Source organism: Propithecus coquereli, unplaced genomic scaffold (genome assembly GCF_000956105.1).
Source record: "Propithecus coquereli isolate 6110/MARCELLA unplaced genomic scaffold, Pcoq_1.0 Scaffold129, whole genome shotgun sequence".
In the NCBI taxonomy this organism is placed as follows: Eukaryota; Metazoa; Chordata; class Mammalia; order Primates; family Indriidae; genus Propithecus; species Propithecus coquereli.
Window position 1 is genome coordinate 1,363,649 of NW_012137080.1, and position 27,055 is coordinate 1,390,703.

Below are 27,055 nucleotides of genomic sequence, written 5' to 3' on the forward strand. Positions count from 1 at the left end.
TTTTTTTTTTGTAGTAAGAACACTTAGAATTTACTCTGAGTGATTTTCAAGAATACAGTACATTGTTATTATCGTCACCATGGTATACACTAGATTTCCTGAACTTACTCCTCCTAACGAGGCTTTGTGTCCTTTGACCATCATCCCCCCATTCTTCCCACTCCCCAACCTCTGGTAACCCCATCACATTCTCCACCTCTATGAGTTGAGTTGTTTTAGAGCCCACATATAAGTGACAACATGTTGTCTTTCTGTGCCTGGCTTATTTCACTTGCCATGATGTTCACCAGCTCCATCCATGCCGTGGCAAATGACAGAATCCCTTTCTGTTTTAAGCCTGAATAGTATTCCACTGTGCACATATATCTCATTTTCTTTATCCATTCATGTGTGGTGGACACTCAGGTTGAGTCCCTGTCTTGGCTATTGTGAATGGTGCTGCAACGAACGTGGGTCATCATGAGTATCTTTTGTTGATCTTACGCAGGACAATCATGGAAACAGTGTGCATCTTGGCATTTTCTTTATGGGGATTTTCGTGAGAAACAGAATTGGAAGACAAGCAGTAATATACAGGTAGTCTTATTTGTCTTTTTTTTTCTTTTTCCCTTGAGGCACTCTAGAAAATCACACTCAATATTAAGGTTATCCAAATGAGTTAAGAGCCAGACTGTGGATCAGAGTTGAGCTTTTCTCAACTTAGATAAAGTCAGCTCTCTGCAGAATTTGAGAAGTTATGGAGAAATTCGTCTCACTTTTCTTGGAGGCCTGATGGGGAGGAGGAAATCCTTTCTTCCCACCTGACTCCAGGAAATACATGTCGAACCCCATCGAGTCAGAAGAGTGAAACCAAACTCTGTGAGTCTTGGTGGAAACCAGCTCTCCAGTCAGTCATTAAATCCAAATTGGCTTCTTTCCATTGTCTTGTACCCTCTGCCTAACCACACGCACGTGCCACGAGAGTGCAAACGAATTTTTATATTAACAAAAGATGATTATTTGAAAAAGTGTGTTTTGAAAAAGCAATCACTTTATTATGATAAATTAGAGGACTTCGATACTTTTTAATTATTTTGACATTTTAACCCTCTAACAGGAATAGTACTGGTGTAGGGATGTGGAAGTCCCCCCCAACGTTACATGTCAACACGCTTGCTTTGTATTGGTGCCCGTAGATTCCATCATTATGTCAGTGATCTGAGAAACTGTGTGCTTGCTTTCATTTACAAGGGCAATATGGCTCGTTACTTATCAGAGGAGCAGCTTTCCTGTGTGTGCGTCTGATAGGAAGAGCTGTACATCCGGGGCAGATGATCACAGGCAGCTCTCAGAGGCAAGCACAGCCCACCTTCTGGAAGTGAATCTTGGCTGGCCATGTACTCTCTGGATTGGCAGTTACCGCAGGTCATTTTGAGACGGGTTTCCAACCAAAAGCTTCCTAGTTGGCTTTTATTTCCCTAGGTCTCCACCCTGCCATTATTTTTATGATTTTCCCTTGCTCTTTGACTAGAGACGTCATGGAGCAGGAGTGGAGAGAGAGATCTTTGGGTCTATAGAATTAACTTTTTGACTTTTGGACATGGAGTCAACTCCATATACCTGCCACAAAGTGTAAATTAACTGAGTAAAACATACAAATGTGTGCAGAGTTGTTAACTATAAATCTTTATGCCCACTCAAAATTATCCAGGCATCTTTGTCCATATAGTTAAATCGATGTTTGAGTTTCTCCTCAACCCTGCAGAAGAGAAGTAAACAAGTCCTAACACTAGCTATCAAGGTGAAATAGAAGAAAACAGCAATTTGCAAGTTTGATGGGCATAAGCCACTCACGGATTGTGCTCAGTTTTCTTAGGAGCTGCCTCCAGACCTTTTCATTTATCTTGAAACCCCTACAAGATGGGAATTTACTTCTAGTGTCCTGTTAATTATGCTACTGGGTGAAATCGTGCTGTGGGGCGCAGAGTGTATCTAGGGTTTTGGCAGTTGACTTGAAGGAATGGAGCCAGAGGAAACCAAATATCCCTTATCTAGAGAGACCTTCACTGAGGAGCATGTAGCCATGAGTCCATGTAGATGTAATCTGGTAGAACTAAAAGTTGGGCAGCAAGCTGGGCAGAGCACATGTGGAGAGAGTATTACACCAGCAGATGTCTTAAAAACATTTGGGACTGGTGTAATGGAAAGATGACTGGCGGAAAGTCTGGAAACCCCAGGTAAAGAACTCATCCATCCCTGAAGAACAGAGTGAAAGTGGCTACATCAGGTAGTCATTTGTGTCTAAATTGCTTCCTCTTTAAAGAAGGAGCAAAAATAGCTCTTTTCTGCCTCAGACAGTTGATATAAGAATCATACTCTGAACAGACGACAGGCCATATTATTACTGTTCATTCATCCCACAGACATTTACGGAGTGCTCTGTGCCAGGTACTTGGCTCAGTGTTTAGAATACAGAGATCAAGAGAGTAGAGCCCTACACAGGGTGTGGAGCCTGTGGTCTAGTTTGGTCTAGTTAGAGATCTAGTCACAGAAGTAAAAATTGAAATACAATGAGGTGATCGACAGAAGACGGTGGGTTCTTCTTGCATGTGGGTGATGGGGAATGAGAAAGGGCTTCCTAGGGAAGGTGACTCCTGAGCTGAGTCTCCAAGGAATTATCCAGGCTGGGGATGCTGGAAGTGTAACAATCAGGTGCGTGATGGAATGAAGTAGCAGTGGGCAGGGTCGAGGCACTGAGTACAAGGGAGGTGGTGGTTACAGAGGGTTGGAAATTGGCTCTGGGTAGAATGGGAAGCAGTAGCTTTTCTTCCCTTGTCCAGTGCTGATTTCGGTGTATCTCATTTTAGCTAAGGTCTCCAGGGGGATGGGGAAGGAAAGTCTACTTTCTCATGTGCGTATGTTAGTTCACAAAAGTGTAGGCACATTAAATAGTCAATAGGAATTTTTTTCAAGATGATGTAATTAATCCATAGCGTACATTGCAAAACAGAATATGTGAATTCTTCAGCCTAAATTCCTGCAAACACACAACTTTTTAGTAATCTATGCTCTTCTATCATTAAAAAGTGGGGGTCCTGGGAGATGTGTTGTCAGTTTGGAAATGGAGGGGAGAAAAGGCAGCAAAAGTCCTCTGCACATTTTCCTCATTGCTGGTCATAAAAGAACCTATACTTTATGAACAGCAATATCTAGACATTTTACATAGAATTTTTAGGTATTTGAATACATATTGCATTTTCTTTTCTCCTTTGAGAGAAGGAACATTGAGCTTTTTGAAAAGTAGTTAAATCCTAATTTGTAAAGTGAAGCTCGACAGTAGCAGACGACCTCCTATGCCGGATTGTAAATGCCATCTCTGGGCAGACACAGTTGCATTTCTTTTGACCAGGTGGAATGATATTGGGAATATCACTCATAACAAGTCAGCCATTCTAGTGGAGCTCATCAACAAAGAAGAGACCGCCCTCTTTCACACGGTAAGCAACGCGGGCGGACCTGGGAGGATGCAGGTCGGGCCTGACAAGCAGCTCAGTGTTGGACTTTTCAACTCATGATGTCCTTTCCTTGCTCTCCATACCTTGAGAGAATCAGTATTCTTTTGAAGAAATACTTCTGAATATTTGCCCAATGCTATCATTACTCATTTCAGGATAGCGATGGTGAAATACCATGTTCAAAATACCAGGTTTCCAAGCTGACTTTTGACTCTAAGCTTCGCATTTCTCCAGCCGCCTTATTTGCGATGGATCACGTCATCTGGCGTGCCGCGTTCCTCTGCGCTCTGGTTAACGGCCCTCATCGCGTAACCCCTGATTCTGTTGCATTGCATTGCATTTGCTTTTGCTGGCTGACCTGAATTTTCTTCCCCATCGTAGCCCAAGCTTAATCTGAAGTTAGCTGAGCAATTGACCTTCTGTCGAGTGCCTCCTCCGGAGCCAAGGCCCTTCATGCATCTCACCGCCTCCAATTTAATGATGTCTGCTGTTTATTCTACGCTCTGCCTTGATTCCGTTATTTATCTTTAAAGCACTTGATCTGGAATTACGTACAGACGTGCCAGTTCATCAGTGTAACCCCAGCACTTTGGACATAAAGGGTTCCTTAGCAGACAGCATTTTCTGCCATTCTTTGGTAGGCTTTGTAGGCATGGCTGTCGCTGCCATTCGGCAGGTTGGTTTGCTTGCTGGCCCCAGTGTGTCATTTTGAGCTTGAAATGAAGGAAGGAAGGGATATATCCCCCCAGCTCAGAGGAATCTTTGATGAAATGTACTTCTAATCAAACAAGTGCTTACTTTTTTCTCTGTCTCTTCTTTTTAAGGATGATATCGAAAATGCCAAGTATATTTCTCGGTTGTTTGTTACACGGCACAAGTTTTACAAACAAAACAAAATCTGCACGGAGTAAGTAAACATTTAGTCCATCCTCTCACTGCATGGCTTTGTCAGATGACATGCATGTGCTTTAGGGACGTTGTAGATCACTATTTCCGTTCACTCTTTTTCCTTGTTCCTTGTAGAGGCTAAAGAAGTAACTTAAAGCTGGGCAGGAATGAAAGAACTTTAATGATGAAGACTGTCTAGCGTAGCACATGTGCCTAGAGAGAAAATAGTTCACAAATTGACTGCTCGTGCTTGACTGCCTGGATGGCTTGGCCCACATTAGTGCCTTTCCAACCCTCTGCTATGAGTTTGGAGGAGCCGAGCGGCTCCCAATTTGCCAGGGTGCCCCTTCGTGTCAGATGTGGAGCGTGTTCAGAAGTGGGTAACAGAGTGACGAGCCAACTTGAAAGAGAAGAAGCTCTTGTCATCCTCAGCCCCGTTTCGCTTACACAGTTGGCTAACCCTGTGTGCGCTCCTGGGTCACGTCACCTGACTGCAAATGAGAGGCCAGGGTAATTAGAGGACGATTTGGAAGACACTCATAGATGTCACAGATCCGTGTGTATTTTTTTAATTTAATTTGGAAATAAAGAGTGATAAAGGGGAGTGTGATGAGGGCACTTAAATGTGGCCTGACCTCAGATGCGGCGTGCTGGGGCTCACTCTACCGTTTGTCTTTGCCTTGGTTGCCTTCAAAAGACGTTCCTGAGCTGAGTGCATTCAGCGGTTGGGCACCCAATGTGTTTAATTTTGTTTCAAAGAGCGCCGGGCTTGTAAATGCAGGAGAAGAACTGCCTTTCCACTCCCTCGGTGGACACATGCAAGAGTATGCAGAGTATTGTCCTAGAGCAGTTCCTGCTGAAGAATGCGGCTGCTTTATAACTGGGCCCCAGGTCATGGCAGACTTTTTTCTCCACGCGGTGGAAGCTCTTTCAAACCAGTCGCTGCAATTAGTCACTGTCAGGGTCTGAAAGTCTATCTCTCAGTATTAGGTCTACCAGCAAAGTTTGCTAATATAAATCAGAGGAAGGGCTGAGCAAGGAGTGGCAAGTTAAGCAGCCGTATCTTTCTTCTAGACACTTTCTCGCATGCAACCCCACACGCCATTCTTGTGAGCAGATTCCCTGTAGAGGGTTTCTGTGCAGTTCTGTTCTGCTGTTGCTTTTGACTTGTGGGGGTGTCTTGGACGTTAACAAGAATTCTATAGTAGGGTGCATAAAAAACTCTAGGGTGAATAAAAAACTGTTGGAGAAGTGCCATTTCTCAGCCAATGGTATTACTGTAAAACTTACTGAGTGTTTATATTTCTCTTGCCTTTTCGTCCGATATTAGTGAACATCACGTTAGACTGAAAATTAAGAAGAAATTGTTTTTCATTTCTGTTTCTATAATAACCGTTCCTTTCTTCTTCCTAATGAGGGATGAGCGGTTTCTAGCCTCTTATCTGATTAAAACCTGGGGCACACTCTCTAAAAAGTACACACATACACACACACTCTTTCTCTTCTATACACAGTTTCAGAGCCTTAGCACTATGTTAAAACCTGTATATCCCTCTGGAGCTTTACAAGACGAGCATCACCTTAACAGCGCTCTTCTCCAGAGGTCTTTACTCTCTGACCTCTAAAAGACCATCACTGGGTTTTCTGCTCCTGCACAGCTACTGCTTGTCATCTGGAAATATAGCCCCAGGAGTGGTTCCTGGACTTCTTGACATGGAAGGAAAAATGTGGGGAGTGTGTTTAACATAGATCTGATAAGATTGTATGTTTAGCCAATCATTTTAAAAATCCAACATAACTACATTATCTCCATCATTTCATAAAAGAAAAGGATTTTATCACCAAAAAAGTAGGAAGGATGAAATCTCAGATTATGGAGAGTCCTTTAAATTAAAGAACTTTAGTTGGATGAAAAACTTTATATGTCCTGGTTTTGGCGGTTTTTTTTTTTTTGTTTTTTTAATGATAACACTGAGCACTAAGGAAAACATTGTTATGGCATTTGGGAACCATTGCTGAAAAACAACTTTGATTTTAATTCTCGAAAATTTGATAATACGTGTAGTTGATTTTTATCTCCACATTAAAAAAAAATATATGTTCTCAGTCTGGAAAGGGTCTGATCAGAGAAATATTTGTAAAATATATTATCTTAATAAAAAGTATCTTTGTATGGTCAAACTCAAATATTTTATCTATTTTGGATTTTCACTGGACCGGAAGCATTTTAAAAATATTTTTTCTTGCATTTTTTTAATTATGAAAGATTTTACACATAAGAATACAAAGAGTACAATATTTAAAAATCCATGTAATGGTCATATTTTTCAGTCTTGCTTATTTCCCTCATAATCTTTCTATAGAAATAAGCCTTACTCTTTTAATATTACTTTGTGAAACCTATTATAAAATTATTAGGTTTTCCAAACATTTTGAAAAGAAAAAGAAAAAAAGGGAAATCAAAATTGTTCTTAGCATCACCATCCAGAAGTAAGCAATGTTTATGTTTGGTCTAAGTCTTAACCAGTCTTGTTTATTTTCCTCTCCTCTCCCTCCCTTGTCTATCTGGTCTTTTTATATCTGATGAATAATAATGACCATTCTCATTCTTTCAACTTTTCATGTAGACAGTCAAATTCTCCACCCCCCATCAGACGCCAGCCCACCTGGAGCCGGTCCTCTCTGGTATGTATAGAATCTTCAGTAGTCAAGTGGTCTGACTGTTGAATATTCTTCATTATTAATTTGAGAGGAGAGATGACTAGGGCATCATGACCAGGTCAGATCTTGAGAGAGAACACAGAAGAACATCATTCTGCCAAGCAGGTGTGATGCCCACCCATTTTGTCCCCTTGTGCCCTGTACCCATCCATGTTCATCATGACTCTAACCATGGCTTAAGGTTTACCCCAGTGAGTCAGTCTTATTCCACGCCAACGAGACCATGGTCCTTCAGCATACATACAACCTGCACTGTGTTTTTATCCGCTTGGTCCTCTGTTCTGGTTGTTGTGTGAAGACATGTCTTCAGTTATAAGCTCCACAAATTCTTTTGTATTCACTGCCATAGATAGAGCTTAATAAACTAGTCAGAAAATGCTTTTTAAATGAGCAAAAATTGAATGAGTCTAGTTGATGGTCTCAGAGTATCCGATGGGGAAAATTAATGCACATTTTCTAATTTTAAGGCTTTAATTAGTCAACAAAATTTTAATTGGCCCCACTTTTTTTTACATAGCCTTAGGTGCTGCTGTTTTTTTTTTTAACTGTTGTCCTCATTGTGTGAATAAGGAAACACAGTTCTGATATTAATACATGTGTTCTGTCTTTACCTATGTTTTCTTTTGAGGATTACTCAAGGATAATATAGTAGAAAGATGTAAAGAGTTGGTTTCCATTGAAGTTTTCTGCTTGTTTTAACTCAGTTCTTTACACAAAATCAAAATAGAGATAATGTTTTTTAATCTTTCTTGATGAACATTTCCTTCAAGTTGATAGAATACAGCTGAATTTTTCTTCATGTGCAATGTATACCCCTATAGCTATGGTTCCCAACCCCCAGGCCGCGGCCAGGGACCAGTCCCTGGCCTGTTAGGAACTGGGTTGCACATCCCCGCCTGAGCTCCCCCAACCCCAATCTGTGGAAAAATTGTCTTCCATAAAACCAGTCCCTGGTGCCAAAAACGGTGGGACCACTGCCCTATAGCGTGTCTTTAACTTGTCTTTTAAAAGAAAACTTTTGAGAAAATTTTTTTTCGGGAAAATACATAGACATGGACCCTTAGAATTCTTGAGTTGAGCCATTATTTTATCACATAATGTAATTCCTGAGGTGTCCGTGTGATTATTATTAATCTCAGTATTATGCATAATATTTCCCATGTGGTTCTTTGCCCTGGCTTTCCCCCAGAACACCAATAGATTTGATGATGGTGCTGGTTTCTTTATTTTTCTCCTTTATTAGTGTTATTTTCTTTTTCCTTTCTTTAGAGTCAAGATGTGTTAATTAGGGAGATAATTTTTCATTTATGTCCATGAAACATCCATGGCAGGCAAAATGTTTAAAGGTTCTCAGGTGGTCTGATCTTGGCCTGATTATCTAGAGAAGACACAGAGGCTTACCTGTTTTTTTCTGGATGAAGACAGTCTGCGGGAAGCTTCCCCCTCTCCTCTGCCCTTTAGGTTTTTGCCTGTTTCACCCAGAGTTCCGTACAGCGAACGAGAGTGAGACCAGAGAACATTGTCTCTTGGCTTCCTTGCTGAGAAACAGGACTGCCTAGTGCTGCTTTTCTCTTGCCTGCCTGCTGCCTATGTTATGCCATCTATTATATAATTTGTTTCTGCGTCAGCAAACCTGGAAAGAAATGGAATGATATATTAGACTATACAAAAACATGAAATAAATAATATCCTGAAATGGTGTTTAGAAGATGAGCTATTATTGTCCTTTGCGTATACACTTATGCCAGTTCATAAATAGTCACTTATTAGGATTTTTTTTTTTTTTTTTAATAAGAGCAAGAAAAGGCAGTAAACCAACTTTGCTTTGCCATGTATTTCTCTTCTCTTGTACAAATCCTTCTCCACCATTTTTTCTAACCCCTTAAAACTGGCTGTCCTAGTCTGGAAAAATTGAGTTGAATTATGTATTGCCAAGAAAAGGAAAAATATTTTTAAATTGCAACTCAAAAATCAGGCAAAGGGAGACTTAGGGATATTTGGAACTGATTTAGCACTTTTTCTTTGGTACCCTGAACTACTTTCTTAGATTAATTTAGGTTCAATTCTTTATTTCTACTCTCTTGGTTCCTTTTAATTTGGGGATCTCTTGCCTTTATTACTTTCTTTATTTGCCCTCTTGATGCCCAGGCATTGTTTGTAGCAGAGAAAATGGTAAGTGAGTTATTTATCCCAGCTTTGGATAAATAACGCTGGCGAGTGCTCTTTTTCCGTCGAGGGATGCTGAGAAAGTGAGACCCCTGCTGGTTTTCGGTTTCTTGGTTTGATCTCAGTTGCTTCTCTGGTAAAACATTAACCTTTAAAATAATACCTGAAAGGCTAAGAGAAATATTAAGAGATTGTCCTGTTCAGTGGCTTACAAACTTGAGAGTGTTTTTTTTTTTCTTCCCCACATCAAAACTGTTTTCAAACAAACTTTTATCTACAACCCCAATATAGAAATAAAATGAATAATGCTTGAGGTAGGGGCAGGGAGGAGTTTGGTTTGATGGGCAGGAAGCTGAGACCTGCTGAGGTTAAAATGACTTGCTTTAGATCACCTTGATGAATTGTCGTATTTCCCGTGTTCAGATATTTAATTCATTGAAGTATTTTTTTTCCTCTAAAACTTCTACTCTCTTCTGCAGCAGGAAGTTATTCAGGTTGGGTCTAAATGGCCGACTTGAGGAGACTAATGGGAAAGACTCTGCCCTGAGGGTGAAGGGGTGGATGGTTGAACTTGACTCTCTGCCAGGGCCCTTTCCACGTTTAGTTCTGCAGTGGGGTGGGTCAGTAAGCGGTCTGGAGAAACACGCTCACCGTAGGTGACATTTTAGATAGTAGTTGCCACTGGGCCCAGCTCACCACCAGCCCTGTTCCTGTCTGAGGCTGACATGGAGCCATGAATGAACCTGGGTCGTAGGCACCGCTGCGCTGGTGTGTAGAGCCGGCGAATCGAATTTTGAATAGAACAAAACGGGTGTCCCCCTCATTCTCATTTCTCAGATGGGTTATGATAATGCACCTGTTCTAGGTTATTCTTGTGCAGGAAGGCATAGAGACCTTTGCAGGTGTATTAGCTAATAGGTAACAGGATTCCGTCTTTTGACTCTTTCTGATCTTCAACCAACTTCATTTCCCCCTTGTCGTTTCTTCAGTCCCAGACTTAGTGATGAGCTGAGGGCACAGACGGGTAGGAGAGGGTTGGGTGAGAGGGGTGGCAGGGAGGGTGGCTGCCCCGTGCCTCCCTGGCGCTGCGGCGGTGGGGACCGCCGTGTGCTCAGGCTGGCTCTCTGGGGGGGGTCGACGGCCGTTTCTGCCCAGACTCCCCACCTCTGCCGTGTTCTCTGTTGCAGCCCCGGCAGCAGCCATACATCCTGCCGCCCGTGCACGTCCAGTGTGGGGAGCACTACTCGGAAACTCACACCTCGCAAGGTAACTCCAGCTTGCCGTCTTCCCTTCTTAAGACAAAACGTTGAATGCCAGGGAGCAGTAAAGAGGACTTTTTTTTTTTTTTAAAAGATGACAGCAATGCTTTCATTCTAACTTTGTCATTGTCTGAACGACAGTAGCCAGCAGCTTCCATTTGTGAAAGGCCTCGAGTGTTGGTTACCCTCAAGAGGAAAATTTCCCCAGAATTGGCTACTCAGGGAGTCGGGGCCGAGGCAGGAAGCACGTTCTTGTCTCCCCCGTTTCGTAAGCGAGCGTAGAGGACAGAGTGACAGCACAGCCCAGCCGAGTGCATTTCACTTTCGTGGCCACTGTCAGAAAGCTCATAGCAGGTCAGTGAGTTTTTCATGCAGACAGTGAATACAGGCATCCAGAATAAAGTGGGAGACATGTACAGCTTCAGCCTCCTCCAGCTGTTTTTCTCACCCCCTGCAGCTGCTTTCTCAGTACACTTGCATGGTGCTTACAAAGGAAATTTGTTGTATTCCTGTCTCTCCTGTAACATCTCCCGTGCAAAATGTGTGCAAAAGCCCATTCCAATAGTAATAACAATGAGAATGATGACAATGAACATTTATAGAGTAATTATGATATTGTTCTAAGTACTCACTGCATATTGTCTCATTTAATCCTCAAAAGAAACCTATGGGAACTACTATGATTATTTCTATTTTACGTATATAGAAATTGGGATACAGAGAGGTTAATGGTGACGCTTGGATATGAAAATCAGTATCTCTTAGTCATTGTATACGAACTGCATCTCAAAAAAGGAGATGGTAGAAAACCTTAGATGTTGTAATATATTAAGTGGATAATTAGTGTCTATATTATCAACTTCTGGCTATTTTGGGACCTCTGTGTTATAAAAGTATGAGCATGAAAACTAAAGACAGTCAAAACCATTTAACTTAATGAAATAGTACTTTTTATAAACAGAGTAGCAAAGTTACCCTCCTTCTATGGGAAGGCAGCAAACCCCATGAAAGGTGGATAAATTGCAAAACGTTTATCTCTCTGTTCTCCTAGATTTTCTTGCCTATCTCATCAGATCTTTGTCCCACACTCCTCTTTTTCAGGCAGTTGAATATTTTCAGTCACCTCTTCTGTTTTTCACCTTTTCTGACTTTGTCTTCCTCTGCTTTGCCCAGCTTAAATCTATGGAGTGAAAATGAATATATTTTGGCTGCAGAAAAGGATTTTGGCAAAAAGTTGTTTTCCTCAGGCTCTGTGTGTGTGTGTGTGTGTGTGTGTGTGTGTGTGTGTGTGTGTGTTTTTAAAGGAGCACTCGACACCTAGAATGGGCCTGACTTTAGAAATCTACTTTTTATCTCCCTAGGTACCTCTTTAAACCATAATTAATTTTTACTTGAATTGACCTCAATGATGAAACCAGATCTAAAGGAGGATTTTAGAAATGGCTAAAAAGAACTCTCGATTCTAATTTTGCCCTTCACTCTTTGCTGCTGGGAACGAGTTAGGCATGCTGACGTCCGGGCTGCGTCATTTGTCCTGTTTCTTTACGAACGCTCAGCGCTCCCTCTGGTAAAAGGACCTTTTCCCCTGCCATCAGGAAGAGCAGCTGCAAGCGCTCAGTAATTTAAGTCTGTCGCCCTATTAAAGTTCTCGATTTCCTGGCCCAAATACCCAGTCCCGTTGCTGAGCCCTGCACAGAAATCCAGGTCTCCCCGGCACGAGGGCCGGTGTTGGTGCCTGACTTTAAGTCTCATGGCAAAATCGAGAACTTACCCAGGTGACACGTAACTCCACGTGTGCATACCTTTCTTTGTCTTGGTTTCCTTTTTCTTTTCAGTCTGCTTTACAGTGTTCTTTCTGTATATTGGCACCTCCTCCAAGATATTCACAGTTTTTCTGTGGAATGTGTCAGTGGAGACCATGGGGTTTCACTTTTTATGACTTATTTATGTTGAAAGTCAACTCATGAGTGTGAGGATGAACTTCACTGGGGCAAGATGGCTTGGAGGTTCATGTGCCTTTGTTTCCCTCCTTGTAGACAGCATCTTCCACGGGAACGAAGAAGCCCTGTATTGCAACTCCCACAACAGCCTGGACCTGAATTACGTGAACGGCACCGTCACCAACGGCAGCGTGTGCAGCATTCACAGCGTCAACTCCCTGAGCTGCTCGCAGAGTTTCGTCCAGGCTTCCCCCGTGTCCTCCAACCTCAGCATCCCCGGGAGCGACATCATGCGGGCTGACTACATCCCCAGCCACCGGCACAGTGCCATCATCGTGCCCTCCTACAGGCCGACCCCCGATTACGAGACGGTCATGCGGCAGATGAAGAGGGGCATCGTGCACACGGACAGCCAGAGCCAGTCTCTGCGGAACCTCAACATCCTCAATGCTCACGCCTACAACCAGCCGGAGGATCTGGTGTACAGCCAGCCGGAGATGCGGGAGAGACACCCCTACACCATCCCTTACGGGCCCCCGGGAGGGTATGGCAACAAACTGGTCAGTCCCTCTGATCACGTGAACCCAAAGAGTGCCGTGGCGCCCAGCAAGCCGGGGGCCAGTGCCATCTCGCACACGGTGAGCACCCCGGAGCTGGCCAACGTGCAGCTGCAGGGTGGCCATAACTACTGCACAGCCCACATGCTCAAGAACTATCTCTTCAGGCCGCCGCCCCCCTACCCACGGCCACGCCCCGCCACCAGCACCCCCGACCTGGCCAGCCACCGCCACAAGTACGTCAGCGGCAGTAGCCCGGACCTGGTGACCCGGAAGGTGCAGCTCTCGGTGAAGACCTTCCAAGAGGACAGCTCTCCGGTGGTGCATCAGTCTCTCCAGGAGGTGAGCGAGCCCCTCACGGCCACCAAGCACCACGGCACGGTGAACAAGCGCCACAGCCTGGAGGTGATGAACAGCATGGTGCGCGGCATGGAAGCCATGACGCTCAAGTCGCTCAACCTCCCCATGGCGCGTCGCAACACGCTGCGGGAGCAGGGCCCGCCCGAGGAGGGGCCGGGCAGCCACGAGGTCCACCAGCTCCCTCAGTATCACCACAAGAAGACCTTCTCCGACGCCACGATGCTGATCCACAGCAGCGAGAGCGAGGAGGAGGAGGAGGCCCCGGAGTCGGTGCCCCAGATCCCCGTGCTCCGCGAGAAGATGGAGTACAGCGCCCAGCTGCAGGCGGCCTTGGCGCGCATCCCCAACAAGCCCCCGCCCGAGTACCCCGGCCCGAGGAAGAGCGTGAGCAACGGGGCGCTTAGGCAAGACCAGCCGAGCCTTCCTCCCGCCATGGCCAGAGCCCGGGTGCTGAGGCACGGGCCGGCCAAGGCCATCAGCGTGTCCCGAGCCGACCCGCCCGCCGTCAATGGGGCCTCCCTGGGCCCGTCCATCTCTGAACCCGACCTGACGAGCGTGAAGGAGCGGGTCAAGAAGGAGCCTGTGAAGGAGAGACCTGTGTCGGAAATGTTCTCCCTGGAGGACAGCATTATAGAGAGGGAGATGATGATTAGGGTGAGTGTCTTCCTCTCCCGGGGCGCTCTGGTGTGAAGGCACGTGAGCTTTAGGCGCTGAAGAAGGTGCAAGGCTGATTCGGGGCATGCGGTAGGCTTTTAAGGGATTATTGGGCATTTAAACAGGTAGTATTTTATTTCACAAAATGTTGGCTTTTGCCCTTTCAAATAGATCTGCCGTTCTTGTTCGTGGCTGCCAATAGGTATACCTGGTGTGGTGTCGAGGTCAATGCGTCAGCCAGCATTTCGCTGTTTATTCAAGGCTGACACTTCCAATCGTGTGAGCTGCTGGGAGCTCGCCTCCCTACATCTCTTAGTGTTTCGTTTTCTTGGGGGAAATCTTCCGCCCCCACCCCCACATTAAATATTAAAAGAGCAGTATCCCTGTGCAGCTTTCTGTTTAGATCCACATGTCAAGATAGTTGGCTAGTATTGTGTGGACTGGGGTATGTCTACCTTTAGTTTCAGATTTTCTTTCAATAGATGTTTAACACAAATTCAAGAAAATTATAGTCATTGGATTTATAACTCAGAAGTTTACCACTGAGCTTTAATTCCTGTTGAACTTATTCTATCAACAATTCACACACATATGTACACATACATATACATACACGCATACTTATTTACATTCGAAGGTACATCCTAGCATGAGACATGAATAACCCATCTTCAGAATTGTCCACAAAAGGGTGCAGTGGCAAATGCCTGTAGTCCTATCTACCTGGGAGGCTGAGGTGGGGGGATGAGGATGCTTAAGGTCAGAAGTTTAAGGGTATAGTGTGCCATGAGCGTGCCTGTGATTAGCCACTGCACTACACCCAGAGCAACATAGTGAGACCCTGTCTCTTAAAAAATACAATCTGGAGGGGGGCCAGTTATGTTTTCAGAGCAAGGCTGTGCAGGTAATAGATGTACATACAGAGGAACAAAGCAAATCTGTCTCTTGCTAATGAGAAAGTTGTTGGATTGTTGCAACTTTTTAAAATCTCCATTGCTAATTGTCCTGGAAATTTTCATTGCCTTAAAAAAATCATTTGATTACAGCTAGTCAAATGCAGATTGACTTTTCTTCCTTCACCATAGCTGTACCATAAGGTAGCTGGGCCTTATTTTAGGAACTCCAGGACAGTTGTAACTTAACATTTGCCTTGATGGGGGTTCATTAGCCTCCCTTCATGCATAGGTCTTCCTCACCTCATTGGGAATCAGCTGGAAAGAACTGTGGGGGCCACAGTTCTAAGGAAGCCAAGTTCCTGGGTTCAGAAATCCAATCTGCAGCAACTTTGTTGCTTTTGAAAAACCTTGAGAACATTCTCCATTCTCAACCTCACAGTTTTGGCCATCCTCAACATTTTTAGTTCAGGAAAGTGTTAAGAGTTTTTATACAGACGTGACTTTTTCTGCTTTTTGCACTCCTAAAGAGAAATTATGAAAGATGTACCTGTGCCTCTAGCACAGAAAGCCTTTGGCTGGGCATGGAGGGAAACATGTGGGTGGGCGCTGCTGGGGGAGAGCTTTCCCAGTGTGGAAAAAAGTCATTCAATGGTAGAAAAGGATTTTTCAACACTTCTTGGCCCAAGGCCTCTTACAAGAAACATTACCATCAAGAGCCTATCAGTCCAGGCATTCAGCTTAGCTATTTCCTCTGCCAGCTTGATTACTTAATGCTTTCCACATGGTCCCAGAACCTCATTTAGGTCATATTCATCACTCTTGTTGCCCATATTAAACAAATAGCCTATAGGCAAAATCATGGCACCGGTCCCTACTTAGAGCTCCTTGAATTACCACAAAGGAGCAAGGGCTCTTTCAACTGGTGATTTCCCTCCATGTGCTATTCCTTTTCATCCATGTGGATAGTAGTGGCCAGCAAATTTTATCCATTAACTTTTAGTTCAGGAAAGTCATTACCCCATTTCTATTTCATTTTCCCCATCGATTTTTTTTTTCCCCCCAAAAATCCCATATACTGAGGAGCTCAAGGACAGCAGCAGACCCTAGAGGAAGATTAGGAGGCTCTTCGGTGAGCCATGGGGCCATGCAAGATGGTGATAGTGCCGGTGGCTCTGAGCTCAGGATGACTCTCCAATTCAGCCTGTGGGCTAAGCCAGCATCCCCACATCTCAGACACTTGTTTGCCGTCCTCACCATGGGCACCTTTTGTGGAGTGATGGGAATGGATGAGGGGATGGCCAACCTGGGGCCCTCTAGAAACCTTCCCTCTGGGTACCTCTTTGTAATTCTGGAGCCGCTTGTCTGTTGGATGGATAATTCTGGCCTTTGTGGTTCCTCCTCCCGGCTCCTGCTGCTGCCTTGAAGACACTTCACTGCTTGTAGCCCCCTCACCAGAAGTCAGATGCAGTGAGGAAAAAAAGCCAGATCAGATTTTTGAGTCATTTGTTTTTTTTAATTTCTGGTAAAAAAGCTAATGGGGTGAGTAAGAAGAAGCTAAGAGACATAGTCTGATTTATGCCTGGGTTTCAGTGTCACTGGGTAGGCAATAATCCTTTCCCAAGAAGGACAAGTTAGTTGCTTTTTGTCTCAGGTCCAGTTGGGGTCACTTTGCAGTGCAGGTGGAAAGAAAGAAGACACTGTTGAGAGGGACCCAGGAAGATTTTTCCAGAGTTACTGCTTTCTCAAAACTTCAGAGAGGAGGGAAACAGATTCCCAACTAAAAGACGGGGCAAAAAAAATCTCTGTCACAAAGACTATAAGCAAACAAACAAATAAAAACCTAAAAATTTAAATCCAAACCCCCACCCCTCACTGGAATACCTGGAATTGAGAAACCAGGGCCATTCTTTAGAGTATTTATTATACCTTTTGCCTGCAAATCCACGAGTATTTTCTTTCTTTGAGCCGCTCCTTTGGTTTGTGCAATGGGTTGGCCCTGTCGTTAGAACGAGCCTCCTGTTGGTAGCATCACTCACTAAGGCCCCATTCTGATTGTGGGGGACGTTGTGGTGACGGTGGGACCCATGGAAGGGTGTAGTGCGGTCCCCTCCACCACGGTTAGGATAATCCGCTAACCTTGTGTGACGGCTCCATCGGGACATCTTCGTGGGGAGTAAATTTATAAATTATAGAGCCTCAAAAAGAAACCAGGGATAAGATGACCCCTTCATTTGTGGCAGTCAAATGAATCTGTAAATCGGTTGTACTTCAGTTTGGGTCAGAAGTTTACACTCTGTAAAACTCATCTCTTTCTATGCTTTTGGAAGACCCTCTGTTCTTCCCTTAACGTCTAAGACAAAATTATTTTTGGAAAGTGTTCATGGCCTGCCTGAAGTGAGTAGACAAAAACGATTTTCATACCACAGTCAGTTTCGAGGAAGTGAGGGAGCAGGGCAGTAGGATGCCACCAGGATGACTGATCTGGTTTCAGAGTATAGGTGCGGATAGAGAGGGTGGAAATAAAAAGCCACAGCTAGGGCCAGATGGCAACATCCAAACCTTTCCCTAAGTGGTCTGCTCAGCCCCCAAATCCGTGTTCCCCATAGCTCAGTCCAGCGTTGTCCTACTGCGGTCATTGGGATCTGAGATGTCCTTTTTTGGGGCCCTCTGGGTCAAGGGTAAAGAGTAATGCCTGAGAGATCCTCTTGGACGACCCCAGCCAGGCTTTAGTGTTAGTGAGTTCACTAAACCACATCAGCTGCCTTTCTGGACATGATATAGGTAGGTACCCCAAGGACCAGAGATTAAGTATAGGATTCACATCCTCAGTCTTAGCTCCTCAGGATGGAAACTTAGGAAGATTTTTCTGTACAGTTTATGTGTCCGAATCTCTCAACACCATCACAAACTGTTTGGCAAGTTTCGCACCATGGACCTTATAGAAAGGTCCACCACTGTGATTGGATTAGATGGTTCCTGTAACGGTTTCTCTTTTCCTTGTCCCGTCTTCCTTCAGCCCTTAGCTTTCTAAACTGCATTGCATGTAATTTTTTTTTTTTGAGCCCTATGGCAAAGTGTGTTTATAGGAAGTCTTTTTTCTTATTTATTTACCTATCTAGCTAATGAATGAATTAATTAAAAATAAAAGCTCAGGAGTCCTGTAGGAACTGGCTCGCGCGGGTACAGAGGGAATACCAGGAAGGCTGTGTTTGAATTTGCCCCACCAAGGGTGATTGTCTGCATTCCTTGGCTGGGGAGTTGCAGATTTGGGGAGATTAAAACACATTCCAACATTCTACCGGTAGTATAAACAATGAGAACGTGCCTTTTCTTGCCACAAGAATCTAGAGAAGCAGAAGATGGCAGGCCTGGAGGCACAGAAGAGGCCGCTGATGTTGGCAGCGTTGAATGGGCTCTCTGTGGCTCGGGTCTCGGGGCGAGAAGAGAGTCGCGTTGATGCCACCCGCGTTCCCATGGATGAGAGGGTAAGTGCTAAACTTGTCAAACGTGATTCATTCTCTGTGGTCTCAGAATCCCAAGGCACCCTCCTTGCCCAAACATGCCAGCACTAAGGTTCGTTGGATGCATTGATTCTTCAATTTGAGGTTAGGAAGATCTGTTCTGTGTTATATTCAATTAATCCTTTCCAACATCTAACGTTTCTTCATTTTCATCTTCCCACTTTGTCAGGTTGGTGGGATCGGTGCTCGCTTAAAAAAAAACCAGTCCCTGACAAGCCAGATGGCTCGGTCCAGTCTCTTGATTTCTTTGGGCCTGTTTGCTTTTTTTTGCAAGTTAAACGGAAGAAGTTAAACAATTGCTGGAGCTCTCAATTTCTATGATTTTTGTGAACAGTTACCACTTCTTAAGGAGTAGTTATTTTATCTGTGCATTTATAGAGTTCTCTTCATATGCAGTCCCCTTATATGGCTGTAAAATGTGACTGGTTCATAATTATCAGGATAACACATTGGTGAGACCTTTGGTTTTGAAAAGCATAAGTTGCACGGTAATGTTTCAGAGGTGAAGAAAGGTGTTCCATTAGTTTCTGAAATTGCTGTCAGAAGGTTAATGAATAGGTTGTATAAAACTAATAGAGTGGTAATAACATTAGGGTGTTCCATTTCTGCTGGTCTGTATCCAGTATTAGAAGGTTTTTAGAGCCAGAAGGGAATTTAGAGGGACCATTTAATCCAATTAATACCATATTATTGTAATTAGTGGTTTGGCCAGAAAGGCGGGGAGAGGGGGACTTCATCCTCAGAGCTGTAGAACTGTGGACCAGTATCATCTTAAAGTTTAGCTCAGTAAAAACAGCCGTGTATGTGGAGAAAATGATGTTTGGATAATTAATATTAACAGTCTCCTTATCGTTAAAACTTTAAACAGAGGTGTTCATAGCAAAAATATTAATTTTTGAATTTAAACTCCTGCCAGTTCTTGAAAATTTGTTCTATTTATAGTATGAGTGAGAAGGAAAATGGTTATCAGTTAAGAGATACTAGCAATATGGTTAACGATGAGACCACATGATCAAGTATTGCTTGTACATCCTGAAATCCTTATTAACATTATCACTGTAAATATGTAAAGAAATCTGGTTGTTTCATTGCAATTTTTGGATAAGACAACTCAGACAGCTGAAGGTCAATTTCTGCTGCAGTTCAGAACCCTGAAGAAGAAGCTGGAAGAGGGAATGGTGTTCACAGAATATGAGCAAATCCCAAAGAAAAAGGCAAATGGCATTTTCAGCACCGCAACTCTGCCAGAAAATGCCGAGCGCAGCCGAATCCGAGAAGTTGTCCCCTATGAGGAGAATCGGGTGGAGCTGATACCAACCAAAGAAAATAACACAGGATACATTAATGCCTCCCATATCAAGGTAAGGAGGTGAGCATGTGGGAAGGTTGCCGGGTTGAAGGTCAAAACGCAGGGAGAAAACAATGCATGGGCTGCCACTGTGCCTCTTAAGGCTTGTCCCCAGACCCTCGGGGGGTGTTTTTGAACTCCTGTGCTTTTCTTACTCAAGTGGAAAGGCATGTCTGTCACTGCAGAGAGAAGGAAATCTAGCAGCCTCAGGAAAAAACTCAGGTCAGCGGTTTCTGAAGTTTGCTCATTACACAAGCTTTAACTTTTTCTTCTCTTTGGGCTACAACTCTCGCTAAACTCAGGGGAGAAACTGAGAATTGTCTTTTTCAGTTTGTGATTAGCAGGTGATGAGACTTTGGAAGTCACAGGTGGTGTATTACTGTCATTGAAATTTTTATCATGTTCAATAGCAACAGAAACTGTTGTTTCTTCCTGGTAATACTACAGGCTGTGCATTTTACAGCTGAAGCCCCAAGTTTGCATGGTATTTATAAGAGTCCATATAATTTGAAACTGAAACTATAAAAGTGTGGTTAGCATCGAATCTTACAAGATTTGCCACATTAAGCAATGAATTAGTATGGTTAAGTTTCTGTTAATATTTCAAATACTTCAGACCTTCGTATCTCAGTATTTCATAGCTCTACCCAAGTAAAATTTAGTTATGGAAACGTGTACATACAGTTAAATGTTTCCTAAATAGCTTACTTTCTTCAGTGTCCCTAAGAACAGAGCATATGTGTTTAGAATGTCACCATTTGCTTTGAACTCTGAAGTGGGAGCATTTCTTCGTATACTGATGTTAAAGCAATTGTTACAGGAAGTTTTTAAATAACACAAGGTTCACATTGATAGTCCATTGTGATCAATAGCCTTAGAAACCTGTTTCCGGACTTGTCCAGAATTATTTTCTTTCTTTGCTGGAAAGAGGAAAGGAACTGTAGCAGAATTATTAGTACATTCCTTTGAGCCCCTATAGTATAGTTAGGTATGTAGGTTTGTGTATCAGTTATAACCAATTTTGATACAGAATATGAGAAGGATACCGTGGTTGGGTATAGTGTGTTTGTACACAGAACATAGATAACATATATATTTATATTTTATGCCAAAAGAAATATGAAAGAACAACTATGCTAGATGAGATTGCTCATTTTTGCGAGTGAGAACTAAAACAAGCAACGAACACCAGGAAACTCTTGGGTAAACTGGCAATGGTGTTTCGTAGGCTTTGTTTAGGTGATGAAATAATGACCAAAATGATGCAGTCCAACAAAGATGCCAATCCCACAGCTGCTTATTGATAGAGTGTCTCTGGAAATCATACATAGCAGTGTTATGCTATCTTCTTCTTTTGGCCTAGTCTCTTCCACCATTTTCCATCTGCTCTCCGGAAAAAGCTGTCACTCTGCATAAAGTGTGCCCACTGGGTATTGTTAACCGAGAAGCATGCCCTTCCTGAGTATTCTCTGAGGCCCACATTTCATCTTGTGGATCCGAGTTAGACATGGGTGCATTTAATAGACCCATAGAGCTTGCGAGAACTTGTCCTTGTATCTTTGGAATAAAGCTGTGTATTTTGCCAATGTTTTCCTCCCGGGTTCCAAGCAGCTGTTAACACAGAACAGAGATTTATTTGCTCCAGAGGTGGAATCACATCTGTGAAATCTACCTCAGTAGCACTGGTTGTTGTGTTTTAATGCAGTTTTTAATGCCCTCCTGTCAATACTTGGAATATGCTGAAAGGCCCCAGGCAGCAGCATTCTCTGGAAGTATTTATGGTTCCTATATGTTGGGTGCCAGAGAGGCTAATGTTTAAAATCACAATTCCACAGATTAACCAAACTCCTGGCCAGCAAATATATGAATGTTATCTCCCACCGGTACTTGAAAAATGGATTTTTCCTGCCAGCTTTGACCTAAACATGACTTGTGTAATGAGACAATAACTGATATTGTTTTGAATCAAGTTAGTATGTAGTTTCATAAAATAAATGAGGGAAAAAAAGTTTCAAACAATGATCACTTCATTGCTCCTAGAACTCTCTAGAGATCTGCATTGCATGCATGTGTAAGGCGCTTGACTTTGCAATGTCAAGGCACAGGAATAGAAGGGAGAAGAGAAGGAATTCCTCCAAAGGCCACCGTTTCACCTTGATAGCATGACCTTCAGCACTTTGGGTACAACTTCTTGTTTATGATTCTCTGCAGCTGTAATTTATAGCTACAGAATTATCCTGCCACGATCACCCTGAGCTATGTGGGGTAACAGTTTTATTATCCAAAATCGTCTCATGACTCCATAGTTCAGTTGGGTGCTGTGGTACTGTACAAGGTGAAGTTATTGATAAAATATTATGTACTGTTGATATGTGCATTCATAACATCTCTGCCAAACGTGGCACCACAGAGCGGCAATGACGATGGAGATTCATGACTCTTCATATCAGGTCAGCAGGAGAAAGATACTGCTCCAAAGGGGATGTTTATCCACGGTAGACTTTTTTATTGTTGAAGAGGATGCCACGGAGCACTGTTTTTCAAAGTATGAATCATAACACAGTGATGGGGTGTGAAATCAATTTAGTGGTCATGACCGCTTGTGTATGTGTATATGTTTTAATGAAATAGACTAGAGAAGAGAAAAGAATGGAAAGTATCAGAGTGCATTGCACATAGTAAGCATAACTATTGTTTTTGTAACAAATCCTAAGTATACATATACATGTTCATATAATACTGTGTGTGTGTGTGTGTATATGCATATATACATGTATTTTCAATGTGCATTAGTTCGCACATACGATGTGAGTTGGAGACAAGAAAAAAAGATCAGGTAAATGTTTTAATAGGCTTGAGTGGCAAAAAGTATTTTCATGTGATAATATGTCATTAGCCATCTATGGTCTCAGGGTTTTTCTTAATTGCACTAACCCATTTGGCCCCAAAAATACTATCCAAGGTTTTAAGGTAGATACAAATGGAGTCAGCAGGTAGTTCTGTCTTGGACTTGGGGGTTCATTTACCGATGCTTTCCTTGGTTTCCAGGTGGTGGTTGGTGGGGCAGAATGGCACTACATAGCCACCCAGGGGCCTCTGCCGCACACGTGCCATGACTTCTGGCAGATGGTGTGGGAGCAGGGAGTGAACGTGATCGCCATGGTCACTGCAGAAGAGGTAAGGGGAATGGCCCACTCCGCGTCCTGTTCCCGGGGGTAAAGGTAGTGAGGAAGATGGGCTTTGTGTTGGCAACTTTGTAGCCTCATCCTCCTTCCTGCAGTGCTGTTTCTCTGAAAATCCTTTTCTCTTTGGCGTACATCTATTTTCTCTCCTTACTTTCAGATAGGTTTTTTTTTCCCCCCAGAGATAATTTATTGTTGTGCCTTTTTCTCCTCCCGTTTTCATCTGCCTTTTAACTCTCTTCCTTGGATTGCCATGCACTAAAATGCAAACAAAACAACACAAAACCAAACACAACCAAACTTTAGTTCAGCCAGCTGACTGAGTGTGCCAAACAAAACAGTGATCTTTCCACTGGAATTTGAGAAGCTCAGACTTCGGGGTTAGTCAACACAGATCACCCAACCCAGGGCACGCAAGTCCCACATGCCGCCATGCTTATCAGCTGAAAAGAGACCAGAAGCTGTTGTTCCTGGAGAGACCTTTATTCTTCGGGGAAGAGAAAAAACATCTTTTTCTTCTTTTGCCAAACCAAACACAGTTTTTCTGTTGTAACTGGAGAACTCCATGTGATGTTACAAAAACTGGCATACGCTGCCAGTCGATCCATTCAGCTCTGAGCTTCCTGTCTTTGGGGGAAGAATTATTGTTGTTTCTTCTCTTGTTGCATTCTGAAAATTTTTTTAACCACCTGCTCTTTGTTCCTTTCATTAAATTCCAGCTTATGTTTTAAAGTCATTCGAGGCACTGGCTTCATGTGTCTTGCCAATATCCATGGTATTGCAGTATGCCTTTCCTAAATATGTTAAAGGGGTTGGGAACAGAGATAATTGGGGGAAAAATCATATTCTCTTCACTACTGTTCTGAGCAGTTGCTCTTTCCAGAACAGTCTCTTAGAAGACAGAAGAGAAAGGGACTTGAAGTTCTTTAAAGGCAGTTGTACTTCCCTGGGCTGACCTTTTGTTTGACCTTCCCGGAACAAGGAGAATAAATTCTCCTTAAAGCCTCTAGATGTATAGATGTATCACCTTGTTCGAATCACATGATTGGAAGGGATTCCTTTAACTAAATATAATGTGCCATCTGTGCTAACCTCAGGGGCATGTGGTGAACCAGATAGGCACTATCCCTGTCCCCATGATGCTTACATCCTCGTCGGAGGGACAGTAAAAGGTGAACAAATAAAATAATTTCAGATAGCAGTAAGTGCCACAGAGAAAGCAGAGCAAGGTGATGGGAAATAGAGTGGTGGGGTGGGGGGTTACTTTAGATTGGGTGACAGTCGAGGCCCTCTGAGGAGGTGGCACTTGAGGCAAGACCTGAGTGAGAAGAAGGGGCCAGCCTTGTCGAGACAAAGGAGAGTCTAGTGATCCGTGGGTGAGGCAAGGACTTAGAGTCTCTTAAACTCCATAGCTGAATTAGACCCTCAGCAGGAATGTAAATCTAGAGCCTCGGGTAAAGCTACTTTCACAGGATTGGTAAAGAAACGAGAAGATGGGCTTCAAACTCAAGGAGACCCAATTAAGCCAAACGAATCTGGGCACGATGATTTGCATTCCCCAAAGATGCACTGCTTTCCAAGTGCGCTGGCCTTCAGGGTTCCCAGGGCGTGTCCCCACCACCACGACTCTGGACGCGCAGTGTTCCTTCTCTCTCTCCACGTGCTCCCGCCCCGAGCTCCTCCTCGGCACTCGCCCCCTCCACTCCAGCAACGTCAAAACTGCAAAAGGTGAACATAGACCTTTTGTAAATGGTTGAGAACGTGCATATCCTCAGAAAAGATTATAAAACTAGGGGAGAAAGAATGGTCACGTAACCAGCTGTTCTGTTTTAGTTGTAGGTTGAACTGAAAAAAATTGGTCGGGCTGAGAAACGTGAGATCGACATCAGATGATAGAGGCAGTGTCAGTAGTCAGCGTGTTAGAGTACAAGGAGCTCTGGGCTGAACGTCAGAAAGGAGAAGTGTGACCTAGAACGATTATTAGCATCTGTTGCTCTCTGGCTTAAAACCTAAGGGTTGCTTCCGTTGTCCATGGAGTGACATCCAAACTCCCTACCACGGACTGTGAGGCCTTCCCGATCTCCTCTCCTACCAGCTGCCCCCTCATGTGCCAAATTTCAGCCACCCTGAAGACGTTTGTTTCTTGAAGGCACCAAGCTTGTCCCTGCCTATGGACTTTGCACTTGCTCTTCCTTCTAATATTCAGTTGCACCTCAGTTGTGAATCTTTTATATTTTCCACTATTACCGTAAATCTTACGCTTGGTCTCAGCTAAAATGTGTAGCATCTACCCTGTGATAGACACTGCGCAGTGCTGCTGAGTTAGTGATTTAGAAGCTATTTTTTGTTTTCTTCTGTCCTCAGATTTTAGGATTAAGAAGATGAGAGCTTCCCCCGACTTATTTCCCATTTTGCTTTTGTGTGCGATTTAGGAGGGCGGACGAACCAAAAGCCACCGATACTGGCCCAAACTGGGTTCCAAGCACAGCTCGGCCACCTATGGCAAGTTCAAGGTCACCACAAAGTTCCGAACAGATTCTGGTTGCTATGCAACCACAGGCTTAAAGGTCAAGCACCTTTTGTCTGGTCAGGAAAGAACGGTGTGGCATTTGCAGTATACCGACTGGCCAGATCACGGTTGCCCAGAAGATGTCCAAGGATTTTTGTGTAAGTTTTTTCTTCCCAGCCTGTGTTTTACCAGATTACATTTTACCAACTGCATCAATGGTCTGTCAACTGGAGATGAAATGGAAAGAGAAGATGATGTCTCTTAAATGGCAAAAGTATTATAACATTGAAGTATATGTCTCTTCATTACTATGTAGAACAGAGAAGACTGATACATGTTACTTTTTATATTCTGTTTACCTTTTATGCAAATAAGCTAAGACTGTGATAAACTAATTGGTTCCCCCTTGATTTAGACCTTTAGCTACTCAGTCAGTAACTATTCTGACACATGCTACAATATAGATGAAACTTGAGGACATTATGCTAAGTGAAACAATCCAGTCACAAAGGACAAATACTATGTGATTCCACTTACACGAGGTACCTAGAATAGGCAAATTCAGAGAGACAGAAGTAGGGGAGAGGGTACCGGGGGCTGAGGGCAATGGGGAGTTACTGTTCAATGGGTACAACAGTACCAACAACGTTTCTGTTTGGGAAAATGAAAAAGTTTTTTCATTTAGGACATGGATAGTGGGGACGGTAGTGCAACATTGTGAATATACTTAATGCCACTGACCTGTACCCTTAAAAATGGTTAAAATGGTAAATTTTATGTTGTGTGTATGTTAAAATAATTTAAAAAACACAGAAAAATAAAATTTAAAAATATTTAAATTTCTCATGAAAGTTTACAACTCACAAGGCCCGTATTTCCCTATAGCAGTAAATCTCAGTACTTTCTCGTACCTTCGATTAAGATCACTAAGAATTATTGAAATCAACTTACAGTTTTGGAAATTGAAATGTACTCAAAAACCTGTTTCATTAGTTCATATAGATATATTTTCACGTTATCGTTATTTAAGAAACGAATTCACAAGATCATATACAGTATTTTATTTGAAAGGCCAAAAATTGGGCGTGGGCCCACCACGTGCCCGGCACTCGATCGGGCTCTGAGAACGCAGAGTTGGAACTGAGTCACAGTCTTAGCTGTAAAGGTATTCACGGCCTAATGGGAAAGACAAGCCAGTCATTACCATCCAGGGATGAGATCTGATACTGTCCTCTGCTTTTCAGTGGTGGCTGCACTCTCCCCCTCCCCTTCTACACGCTCGCCTAACGGCCCTGCGCTCGTGGAAAAACCCCATTCCTCGCTGACCCAACTGGGAAGGAGCCCCGGGGCTCCCTGCAGATCTGTGCTTGCTAGGGGAAGACCTGTGACCACCACGAAGGGACTGTCATCCACACCTTGGATGATGTCAAAACCTTGATTTTATTGTGATATTCATTTAGAGTGGAAGAAGATGGGGAGAGAGAGAATAGGTTTTCAAGACCTAAAAGATACTGATTTACAAGTTCTAACAAAAGATCGTAATGCTTACTTCTTACTGAT

The 27,055-nt window shown here is 43.4% G+C and overlaps 1 protein-coding gene across 1 annotated transcript in view; it reads left to right on the forward strand.

The window, feature by feature from the left end:
- Positions 1 to 27,055, forward strand: part of PTPN14 (protein tyrosine phosphatase, non-receptor type 14) — a 193,447-nt gene that overhangs the window by 158,045 nt on the left and 8,347 nt on the right. Inside the window, exons 8-17 of the mRNA XM_012638380.1 lie at positions 488 to 576; positions 3,389 to 3,476; positions 4,319 to 4,401; positions 7,010 to 7,067; positions 10,457 to 10,535; positions 12,565 to 14,039; positions 18,277 to 18,420; positions 19,599 to 19,817; positions 22,853 to 22,981; positions 25,419 to 25,653. Coding sequence (XP_012493834.1) covers positions 488 to 576; positions 3,389 to 3,476; positions 4,319 to 4,401; positions 7,010 to 7,067; positions 10,457 to 10,535; positions 12,565 to 14,039; positions 18,277 to 18,420; positions 19,599 to 19,817; positions 22,853 to 22,981; positions 25,419 to 25,653 — 2,599 coding nt within the window. The remainder of the gene's footprint in view (positions 1 to 487; positions 577 to 3,388; positions 3,477 to 4,318; positions 4,402 to 7,009; positions 7,068 to 10,456; positions 10,536 to 12,564; positions 14,040 to 18,276; positions 18,421 to 19,598; positions 19,818 to 22,852; positions 22,982 to 25,418; positions 25,654 to 27,055) is intronic.